At 43.9% G+C, this 17,687-nt stretch overlaps 1 protein-coding gene across 2 annotated transcripts in view; it reads left to right on the top strand.

Moving 5' to 3' along the window:
• Nucleotides 1–1,094: 1,094 nt before the first annotated feature.
• The window catches only part of DIPK2A (divergent protein kinase domain 2A), a 33,850-nt gene continuing 17,257 nt past the window's right edge, over nucleotides 1,095–17,687 (top strand). Inside the window, exon 1 of one of the 2 annotated variants that reach the window (XM_073674664.1) lies at nucleotides 1,095–2,011. In XM_073674664.1, coding sequence (XP_073530765.1) covers nucleotides 1,358–2,011 — 654 coding nt within the window. In that variant the 5' untranslated portion in view covers nucleotides 1,095–1,357. The remainder of the gene's footprint in view (nucleotides 2,012–17,687) is intronic. The other variant, XM_073674665.1, reaches the window with a different exon arrangement.

Raw genomic sequence — 17,687 nt, 5'->3', positions numbered from 1 at the left:
CGGTCTGCATTGTGCGCTGTGAAGATTCTCCGGGTTCTGAGCTATTGTAGAATTTACAATAGATATCGCTCATGTAATGTAAGAAGTGAAATCTTTGGCATTGCACTATATCCGCCATATCTCTGCATCATGAATCGTGTATGTGTTAAAGGGGCCCACGAAATCCCAGAGCCGGCCCTGCATGTAAGGCTAAACCTAATAAACTTATGGGAAATCACACCTGACTATAGACTTGTTATAGCTGTGGGGGTAAATGGCCTGGAAGCAAAGACACCCAGCTATGGCGCCGAAGAGCATGTTTTCCCACAGAGAATTGCTCATAAGGTTACATACTCGGTAGCTTAAAAAGGTTGTCCAAGCGATGCCAGGCGCTCTTCAATCAGCTGACCATTTTCGCCTGTGATTGTCTGCAGCAGTCATAATAGGGAAGTCATCAGGGTAGGCGGGAAGTTAGAACAATCCCTACTTTCCCATTCAAAGAAAAGTTGGGCAGTTTACCAACCCCTTTAAGGGGCACTCCCACCCCCCCAAAAAAAAAACAAAAAACCCACAATGTGAAAGACAAGCAGCAATACAGACCCTCTATTGTGCAAGACAGAAGAGAAGCCCCCAACAAATGTTATCTGCAGCACGAGTCTAATGGTGCAATGTGCTGGCTCACACCACAAGTACCAGCAAGCTGCCTGAGAAGTAGGGACACCCGCGCTGCAACTTGATTGGCTGCACGAGCAAGCCCCACGCTGTCCCCGCCTCCTGTACACCACTGTCCCCGCCTCCTGTACACCACTATCCCCGCCTCCTGTACACCACTGTCCCCGCCTCCTGTACACCACTGTCCCCGCCTCCTGCCCCACGCCGTCCCCGCCTCCTGTACACCACTGTCCCCGCCTCCTGCCCCACGCTGTCCCCGCCTCCCTTCCCCGCGCACGCCCCCCCGTCCCGCGCACGCCTCTTCTTATTTACTATTCCAACAGGAGGAAGTTACGCTCAGATTGTAAACTTTGCCCATCCCAAGATGGCGGCGGAGAGCGCTCACGTCACGTCGTTCCACACACTCACCGTCCCCCATGTCACATGATCAAACAAAAAAGTCTCCCCCTCCCTAAGTTACGAGGCTAGGCCACTCCCCCCGCTCGCGTCTGTTGGCTCCGGGTCTCCCGGGCCGCCTCTGTCAGTAAGTTGAGAGCTGCCTGTTCGCGGGGACCGAGGCTTCAGGGGGGACTCCACCGACCCGAGCATCCACGCTAGCGGCCTCGGCTACGAGCTGGCCCCACCGGTGCTCATTCAGCGGCCGCGGGAGGGCGAAGCCGCCGCTCCCCTCCTTCCCCGGGAGGGAGGCTGAAGTGCGCGCGGGACCATGTTGCGCCTTGTTTCGCTGAAGTTCGGCCGCCTGTACCGCTACGTGAAGCTGCTGTTCGCGGCCAGCCTGCTGGTGGTCATGCTGCTCAACACGCACTCGCTGCTCGCCTCCTTCCAGCGCAACGAGCTGACCGAGCGCCGCTTCCTGAGCCTGAACAAGTGCCCGGCGTGCTTCGGGACCAGCTGGTGCCGCAAGTTCATGAACGGGCAGCTGAGCTTCGAGGGCTGGGGCAGGGTGCGCCTGCTCGACTTCTTCAACGTCAAGAACGTGCACTTCGCGCAGTACGGGGAGCCCCGGGAGGGCAGCCGCCGCGTCGTGCTCAAGCGCCTGGGCTCCAACCAAGAGCTGGCCGAGCTCGACCAGAAGGTCTGCAAGCGGGCGACCGGGCGGCCCCGCTGCGACCTCATCCAGGCCATGTACAAGACCGACTTCGCCCGGCTCAACGGGGACGTGCGGCTGCTCACCCCGGACGTAGTGGAGGGCTGGTCGGACCTGGTGCACTGCCCCTCGCAGCGGCTGCTGGACAGGCTGGTCCGCCGCTACGCCGAGACCAAGGACTCCGGCAGCTTCCTGCTCAAGAACCTCAAGGACACCGAGCGCATGCAGCTGCTGCTCACCCTGGCCTTCAACCCCGAGCCGCTGGTGCTGCAGGTAAGAGCCGCCGGGTCCTGCCCCATCATCGCCCCAGCCTGCAGGGCAAAACTTCAGTCCCGGCGAGGTACTGCAAGCCTCAGCATGTGCACCATGGCTAGGTGCACTACAAGCCTCAGCATGTGCACCATGGCTAGGTGCACTGCAAGCCTCAGCATGTGCACCATGGCTAGGTGCACTGCAAGCCTCAGCATGTGCACCATGGCTAGGTGCACTGCAAGCCTCAGCATGTGCACCATGGCTAGGTGCACTACAAGCCTCAGCATGTGCACCATGGCTAGGTGCACTACAAGCCTCAGCATGTGCACCATGGCTAGGTGCACTGCAAGCCTCAGCATGTGCACCATGGCTAGGTGCACTGCAAGCCTCAGCATGTGCACCATGGCTAGGTGCACTGCAAGCCTCAGCATGTGCACCATGGCTAGGTGTACTGCAAGCCTCAGCATGTGCACCATGGCTAGGTGTACTGCAAGCCTCAGCATGTGCACCATGGCTAGGTGTACTGCAAGCCTCAGCATGTGCACCATGGCTAGGTGTACTGCAAGCCTCAGCATGTGCACCATGGCTAGGTGTACTGCAAGCCTCAGCATGTGCACCATGGCTAGGTGTACTGCAAGCCTCAGCATGTGCACCATGGCTAGGTGTACTGCAAGCCTCAGCATGTGCACCATGGCTAGGTGTACTGCAAGCCTCAGCATGTGCACCATGGCTAGGTGTACTGCAAGCCTCAGCATGTGCACCATGGCTAGGTGTACTGCAAGCCTCAGCATGTGCACCATGGCTAGGTGCACTACAAGCCCCAGAGTGCTTTATTTATGGGTGCACCACAAGCCCTAGCGTGCACTGTCTCTTACTATAAACCCCAGCGTGCATTATTTGAGTGTACTATAAGCCCCCAGCATGTTATTTCTGTGTACCACAAGCCCCCAGTATATGTTGTCTCTGGGTGCACCAAAAGCCCCAGCGTGCTCATCATGGCTGCTTACGGTATAACTTTTACCTCCAGTATATGCTTCAGTGGCAGAACTACAGGTCCCAACATGTGACCTGTCAACTTGGCTATATAAAAAAAAACAAACAAACAAAAAAAAACTTCTAGCATCATTCTATGCCCAAATGAATGAACTGCAAGGCTCCGCATGTAACCCGAACATATGACTACAAGCCCCAGCATATGTGCCCCTTAATGGGCTTAATCTCCTGGCCCTAGTGTGTGCCCACGGGTCCTTGCTTGCACCCCTGTCACACCGTATTCTGCTTACTGTTTTAGTAAAACTCCCAGCTGGTCTCAGAACTACAAGTTCCAGCATGTGCAGGTCCCAGCATGCCTCCAATCCATACGACTACATTCCATAGTATTCTGTCTGCTAGTGAAACGTGCAGCCCCAGTATATGCGTTTATCATAGAACGAATAGTCCAGCCGGTGCAGAGGAACTACACGTCCCGACACTGCATCCAATCTACTCAGATACTGTAGGACTACAAGTCTCAGTATTGATGTGTCAGATACTTTAAATCTGACAGCCCCAATACGTTTTATCTTTTGAAAAATTACATGACCAGCGTGCTTATTGTGTAGTCAGCTGTGGGGTACTACATGTCCCAGCATGTAATATAAGGTGCTGTCAGGCTGCTCACAATGTGGCTTCCTGGTGTTGATATGCCATTTGGTTTCCCAGCACATGACCTGTAGCATTCTGGCTGTGGAACCAGAAGTCCCAGCACGGAGTCCTGTATAACGGTTGTATTATTCATGCTGGCCGGCCCCAGCTATGGTGATGATCTTGGGTGACTAGAGAGGTATCAGCCGTGAATGTCGCTGGCAGAGGGTACTGGATGCATTATACATGGGTAGTGCGGCATTAGGTCTGTGGGCAGTGTGAAGCCAGCCGGTTAATGTCAGCGGGTCCTGCCACTAACTGATCATCTGTGTATGGAGCTGTCAATCAGTGGCTGATTCACATGACAGCTGCTGGTGTCTGCGGGCAGCCTCACTATGTGGATTAGTTCCTGGCACTGAACTATTGTTGGCATCTAGCGGCCTCGTGAGCACCGATCACACTAGCGTTCTCTTCCATCAGGTTTCTATGTGACAGCCAGAATAATATATCCTATTGCACTATTCTGTCCTGTAAGAAAAAGAAACTGACAACCCATTGTACTGAATAAACCAGATGATAGCGGATTGGTCCTATCTGCCATGATACCAGTGTGAACAGAAGCTTGTGTGTCTAGTCTGACAAGAACTGTACTTCATGTTATGGCCAGAAATGAATGCGGGGGGGGGGGGATTGCTTCCTCCTCAGTATAAAGCTCTAGTGTTTCTGTACTTAATCCCCATTTACACAGTTCCTAATATCTTGCCAGCTGTTTGTCATGCACAGACATTGACTCCTGCCAGTCTCTTACCAGTGAACATGCCGGCCTTCCTGATGACACTGCATAACCAATTTTGGTGAAATGTGTTGGTTATGGTAACATGGGTGAGACCAGGTACCGGATCCCACTCATTAGAGCAGCTATTCCCTACTAGATAATCTGTTTCTTCCTCCATAGTGGCTATTGTTACACCTCTACCCCTCCCCCCATTTGCTTGCTGCTCCTTGGCTCTGTAACAGTTAGTTCTTGTTTTAGGATTGTGATATCTTACATTTATTTTCTATATACATTTTAATAGGGGTCAGTAAAATATTTCTTAATCTGACATTTCTCTCTCCCAGGTTTGGCTAAAAGTGCAGTTGTACTCAATAGTGAGAAGGGGGTGATCTCTGGAGGTGTCTTATGTCCCCTAAGAACCAGAGGGTTCTGTGTGAGAATTCAACATTCCCGACACCTCTCCCTTCTGGTCGGTTCTGTAGGGCAACAGAAGCCCCATACACAGATGGTCAGCCAAAACTTGCATGTTCAGGTGACTTAGCCCCCTGAGTTCGCCAGTGACGTTCATTGGCTTAGCTACTGCCACCTGTGTGGCCAAACAGCAAAAATCTGATGCCAGTACTCTGTAAATAACATCATGACTGTTTAAGGCCAAGTTACCAAGTTCAGTATTTAGGTGCAATCTTCACATTGCAATATGTATCTCATGTACAGGAGCACAGGGATGTACAGACCCTGTATCAATAAAACTTATTTTCTTCTTTGCATCCACTTAGAGTACCAAGTTTCTACATATATTATGGATCGGAATGGAACCCTATTTGAGCACCCACATAGCCTTTTTTCTATGCAGACCTTGTCATCCGTCACATCTGTCCCTGTCTTCAATGGGGCAGGCAATCCAAACACCCAATCTCAGTACCCCTATAAGTACTGGGGGCAAATCCACTTGCAGATATTCTCATATATTCAGTTAAACTTTTGCACTGATTCTTTAAATCTGAACATGTGGAAATGCCCTAAGAATGGTTGGCAGAGGATTATCTGTACGTGCTGATAATGCATTCACTACAACATCTATAAGATCCTTGCCGTCTGGAGTAGTGTGCCCACCACTGGTGGTTGTCACTTTCTGCATACTTCCAGCATTAGTTGGCCCCATGTGCTCTGAGGTGTGTGGGTTTAGTGCCAGTGAATGGCCATGTTGTGTGCTGATCATCAGTCTTCCTGTGTGTCTGACCCCAGGGCTTTTCATGGTCTCCAGTGTCCTGGCACGGGCGATGTGGTGATAGGATTACTGTGCCATGTCTCACTCGCTACTTCCACTGTCTGTGACCAAGAGATCTTCTTTCACCATGTAAAAACCGTACTGGCTGTGTCGATTATTCTGCAGTACTGTAACTACAGCAGTACAGCGCAGACAGTGATCAATACCTGAGTAACAATTACACTAGGAGCCATATTTACTGCTGCTGAGCTGATTGTGGCGCCTTGTGTCTCCTGTGAGTGAGCTGAGCACTAGGATTAATGGTGGTGATCAGCGCTGCACATACCTGTAGGAGTCTATATCTCTGGCTGCCATGAAGAGCTGTTAGGCTATGTTCCCATAATGAGTGTTTGCTGAGGTTTTTTGCTCTTCGTATTTTTGTTTTAAAAAAAAAAAAAAGTAACCTATTTTACTCAATGGGTGCAGAAAATCTCCCCAAAAGCCTGTGTAACCCTAGCCTTAGGGATACTCTGTATATCAGCATTGTTCTCCTGTACCTCCCCAGTGATACAAAGATGTAGATATTCGTTGTACTCTGGCACACAATCTAGTAATGTTACAATATCTGCTTTCTTGCACTTCCATTGATGAAGCGTTTTTGCAGTAAGCGCTCAGACTTGCTTATCTAGACTGTTAATAGTGTGCCATGTTCTACCTTGTGCCGCTGCAGTGAGTAAACCTTACTGGGAAGCACCAGTGCAGTAGATGGCAGTGCTGGGTCGCTCTTACCCTAATTCGCTTGTTTTTGCAGAATCCTTTTTTAGCTGTGTAGCGTCCTCGTCTTATGATCGCCAGTGATCAGCGAGCTTCAGTGGCTGTCACTTCCAGCTTGTCTTTGGGATGCCTATTGTGTGCGCAGGGGGTAGTGTTTCCTGCAGCACACACTCCGCGTTAATAGTAATGCCTAGCGACTATATTGTTTTTTATTCAAGTCAATGGTAAAAAAAAAAAAAATGCCAGTTTTGCACAAGTGATTGGCTACTGCAGTTGTGAGGTTCTTGTGAAGATTGGGTTTGGACACATTATCGATTCGAGGTGTCCAAAAAGTTTTTTTTGTTCTACAATGTCATTTTTGTTAGAGACAAATTAGACTATATTCTTAGACCTACGGCATATAGAAATGTGACTACATATTGCGTGTGTGTATATAGCTGTATGTATCACTTCTTTCACATCGAGGACCTGTCAGATGATGTGAGGATTGACTGCTAAGAGATACATAAAGATACTAATGTGAGAAGATGGTTTCGTAGCTTTTTTTTTTTTTTTCTCCTGCAGTAAAACAGGCTTTGAGTTGATTGATGGTTCAGATTCCCTAAATCCGCAGCTTTTCTGAATTCCCTGCAGGCACTATCCTAGACAACGATCCTCGGCTCAGGAAGTATGTAGAGCTCAGTGCGCAACCCTCTGCCTCAGGAAGAGTTGCCCCATATTCCCTGTAGTGTTGTCTCATACTGATCCGTCTCCATTTCTGTGGATGGCTGGTTAGAGCTTTTAGCGTGATGGATGCACCATAGGATGAGATCCATAGTTTCACATCAGCTGCTGTTATTTTTTTGTTGATCCATGACATTCTGCAAAGTATTTGGTAAATTACAAGTTCTGTTTTTATATTGTGTGCTTCTGCCCAGACTGACTTCTGGTAGGAATCTTGGCAGTCGTGCCCAAAGGATCTGACTTATAAACTGTTCTAAGAGTAATAAATACAGCAGAAGTCTGTCTGGTGCGAGGTGTACAATACAAATATATGTATTGTGCTTCTCTCCAGACAGACGTCTGCTGTACTTAATACTCCTAGAGCAGTTTATAAGTCTGACTCTGGGTAAACTGCTGAGACCCCCACCAATTTGTAGAAAGAGGCACTCAATTCCCTGCTCCAGAATATTATTTATTTCTTAATGAGTTTTGCAAGAGTTTATTTTTTTTTTCCCTGAAATGATTTTGAGCCTTCTGCTTGAAAGTGACATGCACTTTTTTTTTTTTTTTTTTATATTTTCCCATCTGTTTTTCTAATACAGAAGCGGAGAAAAAAATGCTGAAAAGCATGAACCTACGTCCAGTAAAGTGGTTTTAGGCTGTGTGCCCACTATGTGTTTTTTTAAGCATTTCCGCCGCAGCAATTCCGCTTGGTAGAAGGCATGCCATGTTCCCCAATGATAATCCGCATGTGCTGTGCACATGCTGCGGAAATTTCCTCTGCGGATTATCATTGTGGAAAAATCCGCAGCACTGCCAATTATTTTGCGTAATCACGGCGTTTTCGCCGCCATTGACTTGCATTGAATCGCTTAATATCCGCATGACTACATGTACACATGCGGATATTAAGCAATTCAATGTGCGGATGGTACCCGGGTCTGGAGAAGAGGAGACTCTCCTCCAGACCCAGGTACCATAGTACCTGTAAAAAAAAAAAAAAAAGAATTAAAATAAAAAATATACATTATACTCAACTTCTGATGGACCCCGGTCTCCATATTGATGCATCCTGGCTCCCCGACAGCTCGCGATGGTCTAAAAGGACCCGCCATAACGTCATTTAGTCATGTGACGCTGACATCGTCGGTCGCGTGACCTGTCACATGACTAAATGATGTCATGGAAGGTCCTTTCACACAACAGCGAGACACCGGGAAGACCGGACGCATCGGGTAAGGAGACCGGGGGCCATCGGAAGATGAGTATATGTTTATTTTTTACCATTTTTATTCATTTTTTTTTTTTTTTGGATATGTTTAAATCGCTCCCGTGTGCATGATTTGCGACTGTTTGACAGCTTTAATACATGTGAGGAATGTCTGCTTCTTACACATTCCTCACATATATTAAAGCTGTCAAACCAATGTGAGGAATGTGTAAGAAGCAGACATTCCTCACATGTATTAAAGCTGTCAAACAGTCGCAAATCATGCACATGGGAGCGATTTAAACATATCACCGAGCAGCTATAAATACTCGGTGCTTGCCCGAGCATACTCGGCGAAAGGGTTAACAGAACATGCTCGCTCAACACTAATTGCTACTTCTAATAGGTGGCACTAGAGTTCTAGTTGCATATTTCCTTTGATGAACACGTGTTTTTTATCTGTGGATTTTCTTCATCTCATTTAAATTAATGGAGGAAATTTGACAATAGATGGCATATTTGCCAGAAGAGGAATTGAAATGTTGAGTATTTTATTTTTTTTAAATTGCATTTAAACATATTAATACAACTTTAAAATGGACTGCAAAGCTTCTACCAATAACATTGGTAAAAATGGACTGCACACAAGTTGCCTTCAGATTACAATGTGTGCTGTCAGTTTTTTTTTTTGAATTAGACATGTGTTCTGGAAAGAAACACGTAAATGTTAATAATTCCATAGAACACTGTCTATTTGTGAAAGACACATTTGTGGTTCATGGACATCTGCATAATGCCTAAAACTGATGTTTAAGTGTGCTGGTATGTGTGTGTAATTAAAAAAAATATACACACACACACCCAACAGATTTGGCAGAAAACCTTTTAGTTCCTTTCAGAATCAACCTTTTCTATGGCAATACCATACTACATTGAATGCAAACAGGATTTGTTATTTTGCACTCCCAAAAAATGTACTTTTCCTAACAAATTAATTCAAGACCATGTTACAAAATAAAATTCTTTAAAAGCAAAGCTAAAGTTTAGACTACAGAGTTCTAATTAAAGAATAATTAGACTTACCTGTGGTTAAATTTGGGTGTCCAGCAAACAGCAGACTATAAAAGGGTGTTACTTACCAAATAAAACCCCTTTCCATTTCATGCTGGCAGCAATGGCACCATATGGCCGACAAATGTCGCAAGATCTGAGAAGGAAAATAGTTTCTTTGCACAAATAGGTGAAGGCTACAAGATGCTCAGCAAAGCTTTACTTATCAGTCAGAATACCGTAGCAAAAGGGATACAAAAATTGTAAAAATTGGAACTGCAACCATCTCACAGACATCCAAGCTGATCCTAGGGCTGTGGAGTCGGTAAGCCAAACCTCCGACTCCTTAATTTCCATGGCACCGACTCCCTTATACATGGCTCATATTTAAGTGATAAATTTACTGTAGCACAGATTCATCTCCGCTAAAAGTCTCATAACTTTCCCAAATTCTTAAGAGAAAAATATTCCCCACAAACTGCATTGAACTAGTGTACCCAATTTATTATACAATTTTAGGAGTTGCAGTCGGTCCATTTTATACCAACTCCACTACTCCAACTCCACAGCCCTGCTGATCAGGGAAGTTAACGCCTAAATAGCAGCCTTTTCTGATAAGGGATGAAGAAAATAGACATGCAGGTTTACTGCAGTTAACTAATGAAGTAGAAAGCCAAAACAGCACGAGTATTTCCCGTGACACAATACAGCGTGCACTGTAGAAGAATGCATGGATGTTGTCCATTTAAGAAGCCTCTTCTAAAGCCCATGTTCAAAAAGAGCCCACTGACAATTTGCCTGGGCCCTTGCTGAAAAATATGGACACTACTGTGACTCCTATACTCTGGAGTGATGGCTTCAGAACTGTATGGCTTTGCAAAGGTGAGTAAAAAGAAAATGCATGGTGCCTACAGCTAAACATGGTGGTGGTAGAGTCCTAATGTGGGGCTGCATGAGTGCTGCTGGTGTAGAAAAGCTACACTTCTGTGAATCCATGATAACCTCAATGATGTACTACTTTATATTGAAAGAGAAGATTCTACCATCACTACATGCCCTTCCTTGGTAGACGTGCACTTTTCCAACATGACAAAGATCCAAAACACATCTAAAGCCACTGTTGCATTTCTGAAGACCCACATGTGAAAGTGATTCAGTGGCCAATTGTGTCTCCTGATCTGAGCCCAATTGAACACCTATGGGGAATTCTGAAGAGGCAAGTTGGCATCACTCTCCATCCAGCATCCAGGCTCTAAAAGAGGTCATTCTTGAAGAATGGAAAAAAGATGTTGCAGTTTGTCACCAACTTGTTCATTGCATGTCTAGAAGACTTGGTGCTGTCATTTAAAAATCTTGATGTGAAGGTCATACAGAATACTAGATGTAGTAATTTTTGATACATGGTGAGTAAAACAGAAGATTTTGGAATTAAAGTTCTATTATGTAATATACCTTTCATGTTATGAGTTAAAAAATATTTTTATTAAACTCAGTCTTGTCCAAATTTTGGAAAAAATTGTGTTCTGTGGATATTGTATAAAATCCTTACTTTTCAAAGAGGTACTCCTTTATGCTGAGCTCTGTATATTGTGCGCAGGATCTATTCAGGATGTGTATAAAAGTGTCCCATTTTCTTTGTTTAATTTTTAAAGACCTTGTTCCAGTTTCTGGTGTTTGTCATTCCTGAAGTTTAGTTTTCTTGTAGCCTCTCTACAGGGTTAAAGGAGTTATCCAACCTTGGGCTGCAGGTCTGCTGTGGTTCTGAGGGTTATCTGGTGCCGGGAGCGGCGGGCGTGTGACCAGAAGTATGTGATTTGTATACATGCGATCATGTGCTGACTAGATGGGCGTTGTCTTGTTCAGTGCAAGTCTATTGAGGGAGGCCGGGCACAGTTTGGTCAGAAAGTGGCAGAAGTATGCAAATTGAGTCTCCTCTCAAACAATAAGTCACAGGAAGTGAAGTAACAAAACACATCTAGGGATTAGTTGGATAGGCAGAAGGTGCAGGGTATTGTAGAATAAAAAATAGATATTAAAAAAAAATATATTTTTTTTTTGGATGTCAGCCCACTCCTTTAAGACCAACCACACTTTAGATAGTCTGCAATTCACTGCTTTGTAAATGTACTGCTCTACAGAATTGGTGGAATGTTCATTTTACATAAAGTTAAAACTCAAAAAGCGCAGTTTTTTGCTTACCGCCCCCCCCCTTCACCCAAGTGTAATAACTTGTCAATTAATCTTTACTAAAATTATGCCATTCCAAATTGCAACTTGTCCTGCAATGAACAAGCCCTTTATACAGCTACTGTGATTGACAAATAGCGATTAGTGTTGAGCGAGTATGTATGAACATGATTTGCAACTGTTTGACAGATTTAATACATGTGAGGAATGCTTGTTTTTCCAGCATTCCTCACATGTATTAAATCTGTCAAACAGTTGCAAATCATGTTCACGGAGTGACGAAAACCTAAAGCCCGAGCATTCTATAAATACTCGGTGCTCGGCCGAGTATACTCGGCGAAAGGGTTAACCGAACATACTCGCTCAACACTAATAGCGATGGATCTGGTAACGAGGTAATGGAAAAATAAAGCTGCATTTTTTAAAGTCCCAAAATAGGCCGGTTCCAAAGTGGTTACATTTCTAATGGCTTTTGACTGATGTCCTCTATCATTGGATGAGATCTTCCGCTAGTGAATGATTCTTATAACTTACGCAGTCTAATCTTACATGTCCCCTTTTCTTGATAACCTACAGACTATATAATAATGAAAAATGCAAAGGAGTAACTTCCAGTTCTGACTGCATGCAGTGTTTGTACTGTCACCATAGTATCAGCTGTGGGCACCAAACAATAGGGGATGTATTTATAAAACTTCATTTGCTATTTTTGATACATTGGAGCAATATTCATCACCTTTCAAGCCCTGTTTACCATAGTGTAATATCCCATAGGTTACTACAGTGGCCAGTTAATAAAAGGGTTGTATACTAGCAGTACTTGACATGTATAGACAGTTGTGTTCAGTATTAGTGGCCCTTCCCCAGACATCCTGTGCATGGTAGGGTCGGGTGCTGGAGCCTGTACAGTTACCCCTGTGTGTTCCGTAGAATGAGTTACAAGTGCCTGCAGGTGTAGGGTCATGGCTTTATTCAGGCTGCTGTTCTGCTTTACCGTTTACAATGGGATCCATAGCATAATTGTATAATATTAGTGCGGTGGCTGCGCTGTACAGATTCTATCAATGTACAGGATTGGAGCAGCTTAGATGAAAGTGATCAGAACATTCTAGCAAGTCTATGCGGTGTGGGATTACTGTACGTACTGAGGCGATTTCAGAGCTTATCTTGTCAGCTATTTGTAGTACAGATTATTGTAAAGTAGCAATGCTTACCAAATTGCACCAATCACTGATGTCTAATTTGATTTAATCTGTCCTGGTATTTCTGGGTTCCCTAAGTTTATAGTATATAGTTAACTTTTTTTTTTGTTTATGTGTGTGCGTGTTCTCTTATGAAATACGCAATGTCCATCTAGGTATCTGACCATTTCTCAAATGAAATGTTCTGTGTTTTCTTCTCAATTTGTAATCCCTATCCCGTATATTTGATTTAAAGACATCAGCCAAAAGATCCATGAGTACACCCCACAAGGACAGTTGTCCCTGAAGTGGCTTTGCTAGTACATAGGATTAGTCCTGTTAGATCAGTCCTACTTGGGTGAGGCAGAGCTATTCTAAGGAAGAGACTATGAAGTGTTCTCTCCTAAAAGCAATGCTTTCTAGTGGGAAATAACGCTGTGATAAGAAGCTTAAAGGGAATCTGTCAGCAGGTTTTTCATACCTCACCTGAGAGCTGCGTGATGTAGGCAAAGAAAAGCTGAATTCAACAATCTAGAACTTGAATTACTGGGTCCAGCAGTTCTCACACAATCAGAGCTTTTAGATATAGCATTCAGCAGAGCTGAGGAAGCTAACCCCGCCCACACCAGTCTCTGTATATACAATGTCCATAGACAGTGAGCTGCTTATCACAGGAGGAGGGAGTGTCTGACCAGAGCTAGCTATGGGTGCTAAAACAATCATTGTAAGCAAACAAAACCAGAGGCATCGCTGAAATCTGTATTTTAACCCCTGCCTCGTGCTTTCTTCAGATTAAATAGCAAAAATCTGCTGACAGATTACCTTTAATGGATGCAGTTTGGGAAAAAAACTGTTCTTATCCTTACTCTTCATGTGGAGATGCAGTAAATTTCTATGGATCTGTGTCTACAACTTGTATTATGCTTCTAAATATAATTAAAGTAAGAATGCCGAGGAATCTAAAACAAGAAAATTTGTACCCCCCACCTACCCCCATTCCTTTGTAGATTCCCCAATAGCTCATGTCTAATTTGGCTTCTGTGGTGATGTTCAGTATACGCCACATGACTGCTGCAGTCTAGTGCCATATACCACTAAGGCCAGTGATTGGTTGCAGCGGTCTTGTCCCATTAACCCCATGTGACCTTCAGTCAATGTTGGCACAAGAATAGCCAGGAAGTGATTGCCCTGCTGGAATGGTGAGGCTGACATGATTGTGTGTATACATATATACAGTTGTGGAATTTGTTGTGAAATATTGTTGCATATTTTCATTACAAGGTGCATATCTGACTAATCTGCAGCACACATTACCATGCTGCGTATTTAGAAACTATAGTGCCTGTTAATTTATGCTGTGCCGTGTATAAATGAGATTTAGTGAAGTAATACATAGCAGCAGATTTTTTCGAATCTGCTTGTATTGAGAATGTGGTAACGTACCCTTAAGGAGAATTCACACTTGACAGACTTGTTGCAGAATTTTCTGTGACTGTCTCAATGGGGCTTGCAAACAACAATTTTCTTCCTACTAGAACAGTGTGTACTTTCAGTATGGTGTTTTTTTTCCCCCTTGTTGAATCTTTTTAGGTTTTCTACAAATATAAGATGAAATTATTGTCTTGTGTATGAAAGCTTTTTGAATATCTGCAATCTACATAATTTACCAGAGTTTATTGCCTATAATTGCTTGCACTTGACAATTCTGCAGCTTCGGGAAATGATTGATTCAGCTTTTATGGCTAATGTAGAAATCTTTGACATCTGCTGTCTGAGATCTTCCCGTTCAGAGAAGAGATTATCCTCTGTATATTTGACAGACTGGAATAATTAAAGCATGGTGTCCTGCCTTTGGTTTACCAGCTAACTTCTGTAATACACGGTACAGCTGTCACTTAATCCATAACTTATTTCTGGAACCCCATGTATAATGATGGCCGCCGTGTCGCAACTGTAGGTGTAATTGATGTCTTGTATTTGTACTCATTACTTTTGTTAGCTTGTTTTGTCTCCTAATTGGGATTTCCCAGCTAAACGGCAAATATTACAATGTAGAGTAAAATAAGTGCTGCGTGATTAAAGGGGTAGACCACGTTCAGCTAATTAATCTTTCATTGTGTAATGGGAAGTTATCCAACTTTCATATATTTGTGCATTGATGCCTCAGTTTTCAATATCTCTGCAATGTCATTCATGACCTGCACCATATTTATTAGGGACTTTAGACCCTTTCAGCACCATTAAGGCTGTGATTTTTTTTTGAAAAGGGGGCATGGCCTAACGTGTAATACTATGCTCAAAAACCCAACTAGTAGGTGGTGTAAACGAAGACTAGACAGTCTATAAAAATGTGCCAAAGTTATCAAACAGCATGAACCACTTACGACTGTCCCATCTAAGTTTTCATTATGTAAGAATTCGACAGTATAGTGCTTATGAAAATGGAAGGCAAAATGTGTCCTGATCTTGGGATGTACGGAAAATTGCACGTCCTTACAAGACTGTCTCATAATCGCACTGTAATTGTGATCACATTTGTGTCCTTTAGGGGGAGAGCTCTTTTCATTAATATCCTTGACTCATAGATGGGGGAGTATTATCAGAATTGGCATTTCTTACGCCAGTCTTGAACCAAAAATCTGCTGAAGTACGATATACCAAACTTGGTGTCTGCCCTGTAATATGTGACATTTTTGGACTCTCTAGAAAATGACAGGTACATCAGGGTGCATGCACTTCTACGAAGTCCACTCATATTTTTTTAAAGACCTTTGCGAAAGGGCAAATGTTGATTCTTTTAACTTTGAGTCCAGAAAAGTGGAGTAGAGGGAATGCTAAATGTCCCTGATTGGCTAAAAATCCACTTGGATTTTCTGTACAGCATCCGATTTTTACGGATACATTTACAAACTTTTTTTGGATTTGAACTGTCCATTTCTAAATAGATGCCATAAGGATGTGAAGAAAAAAGATAGGTATGATAATGGAAACAATTTTTTTTTCCAAGAGGAAGATAGGCTAGTCTTCCAAAGGGCTCATGTACACAACTGATTTTCTTGTACGAGTACTTTCCGTGGTTTTCAGATGGCTCTCATACCGATGATATCTTATGAAGCTGTGCACATGTCTGAAAAAATATATATATTTTTTTCCTTGAGTGGTCCGCGGAGAAAATCCAGAGACCTGTCCAATTTTGTTGTGCGACTGATCAGAATAATTGTTTTTCTTGGATGTGTTGACTTCGGCCATGGAACCTACCCTAAGGCTGGGTTGACATGAGTGTGAATTCTTGGGTCAGTCATATCCGCAGATTCCACAAGTGACTGCGTCATTGTGCAGCTCCATTCACGTTGCAGATGGACGCACTAGGAATTTGCCTTTCAACACCGTTAAAACCAGCAGCGTCTTGTCCACAAAACAGATGAGACTAGCGCAACCTGCAACTCTTTTCATCATGGACCTAAGTCACTTACCCATGTGCATTAGGACATTGACTCGTCGAGCAGTACAGTCCATTGTGCAGATTTTACGCCTTTGAAATTTTGTAGAGCTCTTCCCTAAATTAAGGCTCAGGCCTTCTTTCCTTTAACATAATAAAGAACACCTTTGGAAATGTAGTAAAATTTATACAGTACATGTAGAATTTCTTAACACTTTGGTTTAATGGACCCATAGAAGTAAACTGCGTTATTTCTTGAAATGCCTTGTAGTGGTGTCTCGTGAAGACATTTCTGCTCTAGTGACCGAGTGGACAGTTCAGGAGATGCGTCCTCGAAGTAAAAGGTCTGCATTATCTATGATGGATTAATTTGTTCTGTTTCATTATCCTGGCAATGAAGGAGATGCAGATTGCATTTACATTACTGGCTCTTCTGAGAGCTTTTGTTTCACAGAAGCTCTAACTAAACACAGCTGTCAAATGTATTTTTCTTCTGTGTTAGTTAAATTAAGGTTCTGGGTCCCTCATGTCGCAGGTAAAAATACCAATCTAGATGTGATGAAATACTGCAGTGACGATGCCGCTTTGCTGCGTAATCTTCAGGAAATGTATTTCTCTTCTAATTGCACAGTAATCAGAGGTAAATAAGCGTTATAACCCAAGTCTCATAAAAGGTGAAAGCTTACTATGCAGGTTCCTCCATAATGCTTTAGGCCATCCTTACATCTTCAGTGATCGTCCCCTCCACATTTTTGACAGCTGGTATACCAGTGTGTAGTGGGGAATCCACTTTTTGCTTGAGTTTTTCCAGGGGAGGGATCAATACAATTAATGGAGGGGTTGATGAGACCAGGTTAATTAGGTCGCTAATTATTTCCATGGGATCTGCACTTTTTATCTGAGAAGGTTCTTAAAAAAAATAAATAAATAAAATAAAACAACCCACTGACATCACTTTGTTCTGCTGCAGGTTTGCCATCCTATTAGTCTAGATATTGTCAACTTGTACAATATGGAGAAAGCAGCAAATGTGCACACTGGGGTGGTGTCATATCACCCGGTCCAAGATGTGTGATGCTATACAGACGCGTGTCACGTGTGTAATGCAGGACTGTGTCTGCCCCATAGTTGAAGGGTCTTCGGTGTGGTGGTAATTGCACCGCTGGATTTCAGTTATGTAGTATGCTCTCCTTCTTATCTCAGCATTGCAAGGAAGCCATGGTGAACATGTTACCTCTGCAGTTATAATGTGCTGCTTACACCTCGTTTCAAAGCCCTTTGGACAGACAAGTTTATATCCTAATAGGCATGGGTGACTTGTCCAGGTCTACCTACCTCAGAGCGGAGTTCTTGGTCTTACCTGGGCTATAGGTGGTGGGAAAAACAAAGTAGGATCCTGGCACTCACTTGTGAAATAATTAGCAGTTTATTGTTGAGTCAACATACAAGTCATCAGACATTGAGACCACAATAGATGGCTAATTGTCACATGTGAGTGCCGGGATCCTACTTGGTTTGATCTTCTTCATTTCTTCCACGTGCACCACGA

This window comes from Phyllobates terribilis, unplaced genomic scaffold (assembly GCF_046119375.1).
Source record: "Phyllobates terribilis strain yellow unplaced genomic scaffold, ASM4611937v1 Scaffold_3__8_contigs__length_932513732, whole genome shotgun sequence".
Taxonomy (NCBI): domain Eukaryota; kingdom Metazoa; phylum Chordata; class Amphibia; order Anura; family Dendrobatidae; genus Phyllobates; species Phyllobates terribilis.
The sequence above is the reverse complement of the archived record's forward strand: the minus strand, read 5'-3'. Positions and strand labels throughout refer to the sequence as shown.